We start from the raw sequence: 12,835 nt of genomic DNA, 5'->3' as shown, positions 1-12,835 counted from the left end.
TCTACTCTGATATTCAGTACAAATTTGAAACAAAGTGGAAGGTGACTTGTGTGCAGCTTATATACCAGCATAGAGCCATTGGGATGAATGGCCTGATGTAACTTCTATGACCAACTTACAGCGATCATCTGGAAGCTTTTGTGTAGCATCGCCACCAGCAGTTTGGTCAGGACAATCACAACCACCACGTTGTATGTGCCAATGATAAATGTTCCAACAAAAGACCGCAGGTCATCAGTGTGAGTGAATCTTGTGACAAACAGTGCCACATGTGCCAGGGAGAAAACGTACCAGAATAGGGCATAGCAGGTCCCAACAAACCTGGAGGAACAAGAGACAGTGAATTAACGACTGCCGTGCCATCCTGAAAAACAGGAGACTAAAAAATTAGACTGGACTCCATCTAGATATTGAATAGCCCGCTTCAGAATTTCCACTAGACACAACAGGACTTACATTAGCAGATTAGCTGTGGCAGGTCTACCTGAATTGGCACTTGAAGTCTTTCCCTGGGCACTGACACAGGAGGATGAGAAGAGGGACACTGATCAACATGATGGTTAGAGCACCAAAACCGGCAAAGTACAATATTTTTCACTTTGTGCATGGCATACACTATCTGTAATTAGTAGAGCAGTTTCTATCCATGCAACTGGTGCCACCATAAGAATGGCATAGAGATGACTCCTTATGGTACTGCGTATGGGGAAGTAGTCAACCTCTGCCACATCTTTAGAGTGACACATGGAGAGTGGAAACCGAGCTTATGAGAAATTGTGTGTCTAACCATGAAAGTGCAGCTCTAAACCATCCAGGCATGATGTTTTTATAGTACAATTCTTTCCTGTTTTCTAAAACAATCGTGCAATATGATCTATTAGAGGTGGCCAGACATTTGTGGATTAACCAGAACATAATTTAATGTGGTGATTCCAGCATTTGTAATGGAATGTTTAATTTCTTCCCATTCCCCACCCCTCACCTTCCTCTCTTCTCACCCACCAGTTCCTGTCCTCTCCTGCCTGCACATGCACCTCAGTGGAGGCTGAATGCTGACAAAGCTCAAGAAACAGTTGAAACTGCCCTACAACAGACATGGGAAACTAAAGCTTCTGAAGCCTCTCTTTGCCAATCAATAGAAAACTAAATGTGAAAAATAAAACAACTGTTGTACAATGGGAGACTGGCAAATATAGATGCAATTATTGAGAAAACCTTGTTTTCTAGTTTGTGTGTTAGTGCTTGAAAAAATGTAAAGTGAAAAATAACATCATTACACGCTATTGCAAGTGACAAATAAAACATTAAATTACATTGTTCACTAAATTCCACTTGAACTTACGAATGGAAGGTGCTGTTGCTCTGCTGCTCACAGAAGATTCCAGAACAATCCTTGCCTTCCATCGTCGAAAACTCCTTATCATACAATTGAGTAAGGCCGATGGTGAAAGAGATCAGAACGAGCAGAAACATTCCCAAGAACTTCCCAAAATCTTGCAGCATTTGTCCCATGGAAATCTGATCAAAAATATTGGTGGCAGATTAGTAAATGATATAGATATGAAGAAAGGAAAGGGTTTAGCTGCGAGAATAATGACCACTGGGCAGTTTTCAAAATGCTTTAACATATTAAAAGGGTTTGGATGTAATAAAACTTTGAGAAATATGATCCTGAAGCCTCCGTTCAGTTTATAATGGGCACAGGGGGCCAAAGCACGAACTGTTCCAAATTTAATGCTAAAGGAAAGATGGGACAAGAAGAGAATAATTACTACTGGTATTCACAGGTCTTCTGAGATTGAGCAAAAGGAGAAAAGCTTCTTTTTCATCCAACTACTGTAACGTGATTTGAAAGTGAAGTGAGTGCCAAAAATGGATATGCTTTAGCAACAAATTAAAAAATGGAACAATGTCAGTAAATGGGAGCAATTTCAGGATAGCAACTCTTTGTGTCCTCAGAAGTGGTTTTCCAGCTTTCAACCTTTAAACTGATAAACCAGCTGTGATATCACATGACCAATACCACCGAAACCCAACTGCAGCCATGCGTACAAGATGCACTGCAGAAATTCACCAAAGATCCTTACACAGCACCTTCCAAATCCACGACCACTACCACTGCACAAGGACATGGGCAGCAAATTATTGGAACACCACCACCTGCAAGCCACTCCCCTTTCTGACCTGGAAATACATCGCTATTCCTTCACTGCCACTGGGTCAAAATCCTGGAACTCCCTCCCTAACTGCATTGTGGGTCAACCAACAGCACATGGACTGCAGTGATTCAAGAAGGCAGCTCACCACCACCTCCTCAAGGGCAGTTAAGGACAGGCAATAAATGCTGACCCAGAAAGGATGTCCACGCCCCATGAGTGAATTTTAAAAAGTGTCCACTTGCAGGTTTGATGTTTACCAGTTTGAGAAATTGTCATAACATCATTCAAGTGTTCTGACAGCACAACATAAACAGAGTATGGATCAGAAATTGAAATTCATGGATTTGGGATGTGCTGTGTTGGATATGACCTTCCGCTACGGAATTATAAAGTTGGATAGATTTGGTGTTAGACAATGAAGCTCCGCTTTTAAAACTGGCCAACCAGGAATTCTACTAGACTGATACTTTGCAAAGCATGAACTCAAGTTGGGGGCAAAAAAGGAGGCATGTGGGAGTAAAAACATTTGCGATTTCCTAGAACTAATATTGCCCTGTAATAGATTGCAAGAAAGAAAATCAGGTTAGAAATGACATTTTTTTTTGCAGTGAGGCCATTTCACATCTCTGGCCTTTTTCTAGGAAAGAACTAGTTTACATTATAGGGCTTTGAAAAACAGATGTTTTATTATTTACTTGTAGATTTTGTTTTTTTAAGCTCGAGAACTGGCAGCGTCGCTATTTGTGTCCACCATGACCACATTGACACAGCACTGTATTTTATGTTAAAATTCCTGCTGTCTGAGCTTGTTAATCAGCACAGCAGTCTGGAGGTGCAAATACAAATCTGTACATTACTCTGAAGAGCTGACAGACTAACTCTGAAAAGCAAGGAGAGGACAGTAATTCTTTGACATTAATCTGATGGAGACTTGGATTTCCATTCATTTTGATTTATTTGTATCATGTCATTAGTATGAAATGTAATAAACTTACTGTATCTTCAAGCCAGATTCAAACCACATTTCGTATTAAATGAAGGGCCTTAAAGACACTGCCGTTGTGAAACTCCACTCACATTAATTTTATGAAATTAATATTAATTTGTATAATATTTTGGTTCCTATCAACATCACAGGAAAACTATACATCAATTAAGATAGTTACCGATTTAAGGAAATAAAATGTTAAAGGGAGGGGCAGGGGTAAGGAAGGAATTCAGTTGCAATGGCATGGGACTGATTAGCTGCATCCTTCCCTGCTTCCGTAGGCAATCTGGCATCTGAATCAGGCATGGTGCTCAAAAGCAAGGGACAATTTCTCCCACTCGCTGGGCCACAGGGAAATGCTATGTGATCTTCCCAGATGGCAAATACCTACCACACTATAGCAGCGGTAGTATGTGGCCTTCAAATGCCCCTTTACGCATCCACTTAAGGGCCTTAACTAGCCTGCAGTTGGGAAGACTATCCTTGAGCCTTGCCCAGTATTAATTACTGGAAGGCGGCAGGATTTCCAACCCTCTCTCTCTCTCTCTCAACTACAGCGCTTTGCAGCTCTAAATTCCACCCTGCATTTCCAGCAACATTGCCATTTCATCTGATTTTGTTTTTTTTTGTCAGTGATTTAATAGCCTCGATTGAGGGGTTTGGGCATTCACACTATGTTGCTCACTCTGCATACTTCTTTACGTTTGTTCAGAAGAAAAATATCTTTCATCGGGTCACAACAGTCTGCATCAACTTAATTTCTAAGTTAAATGACTCTATTATGTTATGACGCACTGGTTAACCATTAAGAAATACGTGTCTCTTGAACTTTAAGAAACATACATGGAGCAACATTTTTGAAAGCATGGCCATCTTGTCGTCATTGCATTACAATTAGAGAAAACCTGCTTAAAATGTTTTATATCAGCCTCTTCTAACAGTGTTTTCCCTGGAAAGAAAAAAATAGTTTTTGCTGAGTACCTAATATCCGTACAATACCATCAGCACTGCAGTGTTCTAGCTGTTGGAATCACAGTTCTATGTCAAATAGTGATAATAAGGGAGTTCTCTCTATCCAAAAGGAATGTCCAGTCCCACATCATAGGTGTCAAAGGGAGGTCAGAACTTTTGATGATCAGAGTGCCAACCTCAAACACATCTTCACAGGATCATAAAGTGATAGAATCCCTACAGTGTGGAAGCAGGCCATTCAGTCATAAAGTCTACACTGACACCCTGAAGAGCATCCCAACAGACCTAACCCCTATCCTATCCCTGTGACCCTGCATTTCCCATGGCTAATCCACCTAGCCTACACATCCCTGGACACTATGAGCAATATATGGCATGGTTAATCCACCTAACCTGCGCATCTTTGGACTTGTAGGAGGAAACCGGAGCACCTGGAGGAAACCCACACTGACATGAGGAAAACGTGCAAATTCCACAGTCGCCCAAGGGTGGAATTGTTGGAAGCAGCAGTGCTAACAACTGAGCCATCGTTCTACCCCACCTTGGTTAGAAACAAAGGAGCATAGCTCTGGGCTACCTCCCTGACAGCAGCAACCAGCACAGACCAAAGTAGAGGAACAGGAAACGGGGACACAAAGTAACTGATAACAGAGTACAATAGAGCTTTATTCTTTCTCTTAAGCAGTCCAAAATTGTGCTCTGTCCAAGAATGCATGTTTAGTAAGTTTGTGGATAACACCAAAATTCATGGCATTGTAGACAGTGAAGGTTTTCTAAGATTACAAAGGGATCTTGATCAAATGGGTCAATGGGCTGAAAAATGGCAGATGGAGTTCAAACTGGAAAAATGTGAGGTACTGCATTTTGGTAAAACAAACAAAGATAGGGCCTATGCAACGAATGGTAGAACCTTGGCTAGTGTTGTAGAATAGCGGGACCTAAGCATGCAGGTACATACTTCTTTAAAGTTTGCGTCAGATATCGACAGGATGGTTAAAAAGGCGTTTGGCATACTTTCCTTCATTGTTCAATCCTTTGAGTATAGGAGTTGGGAAGTCATGTTGAGGTTGAACAGGACATTGGTAAGGCCTCTTCTGGAATACTATGTCCAGTTCTGTTTGCCCAGTTGTAGGAAGGATATTATCAAGCTGGAGAGGGTTCAGAAGAGATTTACTAGGATGTTGCCAGGTATGGAAGGTTTGACTTATAAGGAAAGGCTGGATTGGCTGGGACTTTTTCCACTGGAGTGTAGAAGTTGTCTAGGAGTTGTGTAGTGGTAGTTGTCTTTTCCCTAAGATGGGGAATTTCAAGACTAGTGGGCACATTTTTAAAGGTGAGAGGAGAGAGATTTAAAAAAGACATAAGAGGCAAATTTTTTACACAGAGAGCAGTTCGCGTGAGGAATGAACTTCATGAAGAAGTGGTGGATGCAAGTACAATTACAATGTTTAGAAGACATTTGGATGGATATATGAATAGGAAAGGTTTGGAGGGATATGGGCCAGGAGCAGGCAGGTCGGACTAGTTTAGTTTGGGATTATTTTCGGCAAGGACTGGTTAGACCGAAGGTTCTGTTTCCGTGCTGTATGATTCTAGGACTTCTATAAGATGGACAACCAACCATTTCCAATCAACAGCCAATATCATACTGCAAATCACCATAAATGGATTCAGAAGAACATGCCATGATTTTACTTTCCTCTTTCAGGTGAAGCTCTTTGTTTCAAGTGACAGTAAGACTGAGATTAGGAACTCACTTTGGAAGGAAACCAAGGTTGCAAACCCTGCATTAAGGCTTCAATATAAGGTCGAGCTGACTCTACTGTGTTCAGAATGTACTACATTGTTGGAGGTGCCATCCTTTGAAAGAAATATTAAACAGGATTGATCAGCCTGTATTCCTACAATGGAGTACACGTGAGACTAAAAGGATATTGTATTGTATTGTATCCACTCAGTGGATATTAAAAGATCTTTTGCTTGAAAAATTTTGTAAAGATTTCTCAACATCCTGGACAATATTCCTCCCTCAAACAAAATCATCTTAACGTGTTGATGGATATTCATTAAACAATGAGGTATTCATTATTTGATAAGATATTATGATGCAAAATGTCTGCCCCATTTGCCTTCATTTATTTTACAAGTAAGAAAGTCTATATTTGTGTAAATATCATGACTAAATTATGAATAAGCTGCTACATCTGCGTGACATTAACTTTTCAGAATTGAGAATCAGTCTTCAACAACTAGTAGATCTGGTTAAGCCTCAAGCATACAGAAATCCAACACAGTATTTGGGGCTAATTCTGTCAAATTAATTTATCTTTGGGACTATTTTAAATCATCAGCAGAATTGATATGTAAAAGCAGTACATGGAAGAGAGAGGCATTGATGTACATTTGGTTTTCTTTCTCAAAGACAGTTACTAAAACCCCTCATTCATTATTAATTACTGATCCTGATGAAATTGGCTTAGCAGAATCCCAAATGACACTTTAAATGAATCAATGGTGAAATATGAATGTGTGCATCAACCTTCTTATAGTGGCCTCCTGGCTATTTGTACACTTTTGACAGTGTTGACTTTTTAAAAAATATTCCCTTAATAGCAGTCCCATTTAATTAATAACATCTCAAAAGGGATGTTTTGACTGTGAAAGAAGTTGTTTGAAATCATATAAAACACTCAAGTCTGTGACTTTCTTTTTTACAAGTCCCTAGTCCAACTGGAACACAACCAGTACTTATCTGGTGCCTGCTTATTTTTAGAATTCTAAAAGCAGCAAGTATTCTGTGGATTAGTGTGTTGGGTGCTGGAGATTTGAGGCTTTGTGAAGAATAAATGCATCAAAACATTACAAGCATCTTATTCGATCTTAATGTAGGTGTGTGCTGTATCTTCATCTTACATATTTAAAGTGAAATGCTTAAACATTGAAGTTACTCAATATTAATCATAATGCTGACAAAATAATATTTCTAAAAAATTAAAAGAGAGATGCAAAGTTGTGGTGATAGAACACATCAAATGCATGGTTTGTTCCACTGCACTACATCGTCTTCCTGCAAGTTCTTATTTCTGTCAGATTTATAACATTACTTGTTCCCCACTACCCACAAGTTCTCAGTTGATAGAGTCATAGAGTTATACAGCATGGAAACAGACCCTTCGGTCCAACTCAACCATGCCGACCAGATATCTTAAACTAATCTAGTTCCAGATGCCAGCATTTGGCCCATATCCCTCTAAACCATTCCTATTCATATACCCATACAGATGCCTTTTAAATGTTATAATTGAACCTGCCTCCATCACTTCCTTTGGCAGCTTGTCCCATACATGCACCACCTGCTGCGGGACAAAGTTTGCCGCTCAGGTCCCTTTTAAACCTTTCCCCCTCATTTTAAATCTACGCTCTCTACTTTTGGACTCCTCTATCCTGGGAAAAAGACGACTATTTATCCTATCCACACCCCTCATGATTTCATAAACCTCTATAAAGTCACCCCTCTGCCTCTGATGCTCCAGGGAAAAAAGCCTCAACCTTTTTAGCCCTTCCTATAGCTCAAACCCTCCAATTCCAGCAACACCTTTATAAATCTTTTCTGAATCCTTTCAAGTTTAACAACATCCTTCCGATTGAAGAGAGACCAGAATTCAACACAGTATTCTAAAAGTGGCCTAACCAATGTCCTATACGCCACAACATGACATCCCAACTCCTACACCCAATGCAGTGAACAATGAAGACAAGGGTGCGGAATGCCTTCTTAACCACTATATCTACCTGCGACTCCACTGTGGAGCGTTAATTCATATCCTGCCTTGTCCATGTTAGATTTGGTGTTAGTTGTTCTTCTTATTCTTCACTTCAAAGGTACTGTTGTTGTCATCCTTCCCTCTTGGTAAGGTGGTGGTCAGTTCATATGACACTCCAGCATTAAAGGTTGAAGAGACCAATATGTGGGAAACAGATTCTGCCACAAAATGCCACGTCTGAAGTTTATCAGGTGCTATTATGGGACAATGTTTTTGGTGTTGGTCCCTGTTGCCAAACTGCTGTAAGCCAATGATCATCAGGGCAGCAAATGCCAGCTCACAGATGATGCCAACATTTCCTATGTTGTCAACTGGTACCTCCCAAGCATATGAGAGAAACAATGTTTAGCACCTTCGTGTTGTACTTGGAAACATCCTCGAAACAAAACTGTGGGTGTCCTGCTGGTAATCTAGTTCAGTCTACCTCACCACACAGAAAATCCTCAATATGTGCCTGTCTTCTTTTCCTGTGAACAAGTGAAATCACCTTTGCTTGGAGCACATCACTTCCTTTGACAGCTCATTCCATACACGCACCACACTGTGTGAAAAAGTTGCCCCTTAGGTCCCTTGTAAATTTTTCCCCTCTCACCCTAAACCTACGATCTCTAGTTTTGGACTCTCCTACCCTGGGAAAAAGACCTTGGCTCTTCACCCTATCTATACCCCTTATGATTTTATAAACTTCTATAACATCACCCCTCAGCGTCTGACACTCCAGGGAAAATAGCCCCAGCCTATTCAGTCTCTCCATATAGCTCAAACCCTCCAACTCTGGCAACATCCTTGTAAATCTTTTCTGAACCCTTTCAAGTTTCACAACATTCTTCCTATAACAGGGGGACCAGAACTGAACATAGTATTCCATAAGTGGCCTAACCAAAGTCCTGTACAACACCAAAATGACCTCCCAACTCCTATACTCAATGCATTGACCAATAAAGGCAAGCATACCAAATGTCATCTTTACCATCCTGTCTACCTGCAACTCTACTTTCAAGGAACTATGAACATGCACTTCAAGGTCTCTTTGTTCAGCAACACTCTCCAAGATTTTACCATTAAGTGTATAAGTCCTGCCCTGATGTGCATTTCCAAAATGCAGCATCTCACATTTATCTAAATTAAACTCCATCTGCCACTCCTCAGCCCACCACTCCATCTGATCAAGGTATTCACTGATCCCAATGTATTGTGCTTTCGTCTTTGCTTTCAGTCTGGACAGATTGTAGAGTTTGTCCTCGGACCTGGAATTCTTTGCATATCTGCAGGGTAGTCAAACAGCAGAGGTATGGAGGAGAAAATACCAAATAAAGTAGGAGCTAGGACACAGCTCTGTTTCATTCCTTTCTGTACCCAGAAATTGTCAGAGGTGGTGCCATTGAAATATTCATTACATTGCATGTTGTCCTGGAAGGAATGAACAGGTAATTTCCACAAAATCTTGTAGACTCCCGCTCTGCTGTCAGTGTCAGAAAAGTAAGGTAGATAGGTATATTTTAAAAAATCAGAGACGTTATGACATACCTGTGGAGCAGGAGAGACTTGAATGCTGGGTTCCTCAGGCCAGCAGTAGGGACTACCATGGCAACACAACAGCCCCTTACATCAGTACCTGCTTTAGTGGGGTTTGAACCTACATTCTCACAGCATTAGCTTGGGGGTCTGGATTACTAGCTCAGTGACATTACCAGCGCACCTCTGCCCACATCTTGTTCTCTCCCTCTTCTTAGGCAGTTCTTCAGGACCGAAGATATCTTGCTTCCACGTTGATTTGATGGTTTCTGGACTGGCTGATAAGTTAGACTGCCACATGCAGGATAGATGGTGCTTGAAAGTTCAGGTGGATTAGTTCTTTGGAGGCTCATGAGCCCTCTCCAATACCTCAACTTTGCCTCTGCTTGCTACCAACGAAGTCTCACTCCCCACTATTCCCCAAAGGGAAGAAGAGTGTCTGTGTGATGATATGTTTAAAAAGAAACAGTCGACTGCATTTCTCAAATGGTCCGGCAGGCAACTGATCCTACATTTATCTTTTTGTCAGTGCATGGAGATCATGTCCATGGTACCTCTGGTAGTACAGATACCATATCTTCTTCTGTATATACCCCATCCAGAGGCAGATGTGTGTGTGCTTCCGTATATACCCCATCTAGAAGTAAATGTATCTTTTAAGCATGATCCTAGGTAAAGTCTTCCCAGTGATGCAAAGAAATGGGCTATGCCCAGCATATGTTCCAATCTCCTTTGGTTTTTTGTACATTGAATGGATTCTACCTACCATTGAAGTAAGAGGTCTGGAAAGCATCACAGTAGATGTGACTTAGATAAACTTCAGCAGTTCGGTTGGGATTTCATCCTTGATGAGGAGCGGTGGGTGGCGGGGAACGGGGACAGGTGTGTCCTCCTGCTTTGTCAGCAGTCAGTGGCCTTTTCAAGCTCAAAAGGTGACAGTTCTTTGCCTAACTTAAGCATGACAGGAACCACAAAAATGCAAATGTATGTTACGAGGCATCAGAATTCTCTTACTTGCTATGCAGCACTGTTAAAAGAAAAAAGAAAACCATTGGGTACAAAGTCTATTTCTTTTCTCCATCTCTCTGTGGATATTGACTGTCTAATACACAGTTTCCCACAGTGACCTGACTGCAACCATGTACTCAAAATGTGAGTAATCCTGGGCACAAATCTAGATCCATTCACTTTGCTACTATAGCATTCAGGAGAAAAATCTTTCAGTAGCATTTTGGTTGGGATTGTGGCGCCTGACAGGAGTTTCATGAGTAGTTGCTGTATTTGCCACGTATCTGCTTTTACACAGGTTGTCAGAGGCAGTACTAAAGCAAAGCTCTTCTCAAACGATGAGATGGAAGATGAAAAATGTTCAAAAGAGGAACCAAAAATGACTAGAACCAAACCAGAAATCTGAGTTACAATTTGAAACTCAATTCTGGACGTTTTGGTTTGACATGCATCAGGTCAGTCATGGGGAATGGGCATATCTTGGTCAGATCAGGGAAGGGAAGATTTGTGGAAAGTACATAAGTACATTGTTTGTGTCAAAGGGTTGAATCTCTGGCACCTGCCTGCCCCACAGGTCGGGGGTCTAGTAGAGTTCAACAGTTATGAAAAGCAGAATGGAATGCTTAGCAGCCTCCAGAAAATTGCACTTTGTTCCTTTCTAAGGGTGCCAGACATTCACCCTCCAATTTCTTGCCTATTTGAAGGGACAGGTCATAGTCAAAGCCATGACTCCTAATTAGTCTCTACTTCCACCTAGTCTAAAGACTGATCTCCCTGATTTCCTTGAATGACCAAGTATCTGAGAGGCTAATATGTGCAAATGTATGGAATCCACAGCACTGACTGACTCCCTCTCCATTTCATTTGCTTGGAGATTCTGTGCTTACAAGATCCCAAAGGACTTCCCAGTATAAGTTGTAACCAAGAATACCCATTAACCATAACATTTCACCTTGCTAGAGTTACAGCTAGATTTTTGGACTTTAATATACCAGCCCTAGCATCTGGAAAAACTCAGCAAGCCTGGTAGCATCAGTGGATAGAAATCAGAGTTAACATTTCGGGTCCAATGACCCTTCTTCGGAACTGATGGTAGCTAGGAAAAAATTGGCTTTTTCAGAAGATAGGGTACAGGGGAAAGAGGGTAAGGAGTAAATGATAGGTGGAGATGGAGCCCAAAAAAATAAGAACAGTTGGACAGACAAATGAATGGATAATGATCAGCCGAAGAGAATGAATAGCTGCTAATGGGGACTATTAGCAGCTAACAATGAATTGTATGTAATATGAGATAATGGGGCCTGGTGTGTGGGGATTGGGGTAAGGACATGGGAGAAGGTGGACTAAGCCCAAAAACTGTTGAACAAAGATTGAATCCGGAAGGCTGTTGAGTTCCCAAGCAGAAAGATTTAGTAGCTATTCATTTTCCCAGGCTGCTCTTTATCTGCACCTTTGTCCAACTGTTCTTCTCTCTCTCTGGGGTCTATCTCCACCTATTGTTTACTCCTTACCCCCTCCTAATCACCCTATCTTCTGCATAAAAAAAAACAACTTTTTCCTAGCTGCCATCAGTTCTGACGATGGGTTACTGGACCCAAAATGTTAGCTCTGATTTCTCTCTACAGATGCTGCCAGATCTGCAGAGCTTTTCCAGCAATTTCCGTTTCTGTTTCTGTTTTTATTTAACCCTAGCATTGAATGGCCTGCCATGTTATTCAAATGAAATATTTACTTATTTACATTAGATCTCCAAAAGGTATTTTTAAACTGAGACAGCGAATTTATTACTTTTTTAACATTGTGCGCTAGAATACATCGTGATTTTTATCCTTACATGATATGACGATCAACTGAACTGAAAAACAGCATTCAAAACAAATGAAGCCAGAAATTAGCCAGGAATGTGATGTGCAAACAGCACAATGTAGGTAAAATTATAATGTATATGACATCAATGTCAAAGCAGTAAACACACAACATTGGATTATGCCCTCTGCTCCTTCATCACAATATAGCGTTGTCCCTCTATGTTAGCAGTTACTTACTAAGATATAGCCTGTCTCATTTATGAGCCAACACATCATAGAAGGTCACATATATAGCAACACAGCTACAAAAACTCCTTAGACAGAAAAATCGTCATGCTCACAAAAAAACCCACAAAATCATCAAAGCCTTAGGTGTGAAGTTTAGCCAGTGTCAAAATATTTGCAATGCAAATATTTTTAGGTTAACAGTACTTGCTGTATAAACTGTTGATTTCAAGCTGACTAAAGGTGATGGCAGGAATACCTATAGATAATGCCCATACTGTTCCTCTTTGAGATTTAGAATTCAGGTCAGGTTGGTGCATGAAATGGCAAACAGAA

The 12,835-nt window shown here is 40.8% G+C and overlaps 1 protein-coding gene across 1 annotated transcript in view; it reads right to left on the bottom strand.

Moving 5' to 3' along the window:
• Positions 1-12,835, bottom strand: part of trpc1 (transient receptor potential cation channel, subfamily C, member 1) — a 61,716-nt gene that overhangs the window by 10,667 nt on the left and 38,214 nt on the right. The window contains exons 10-12 of the mRNA XM_048604489.1: positions 1,343-1,518; positions 457-516; positions 120-321 (exon numbers count right to left, since the gene is read on the bottom strand). Of these exons, the coding sequence (XP_048460446.1) occupies positions 120-321; positions 457-516; positions 1,343-1,518 (438 nt within the window). The remainder of the gene's footprint in view (positions 1-119; positions 322-456; positions 517-1,342; positions 1,519-12,835) is intronic.

Source organism: Rhincodon typus, chromosome 13 (assembly GCF_021869965.1).
Source record: "Rhincodon typus isolate 14 chromosome 13, sRhiTyp1.1, whole genome shotgun sequence".
NCBI classification, from domain to species: Eukaryota; Metazoa; Chordata; class Chondrichthyes; order Orectolobiformes; family Rhincodontidae; genus Rhincodon; species Rhincodon typus.
This window is presented reverse-complemented; position numbering and strand designations above follow the sequence as displayed.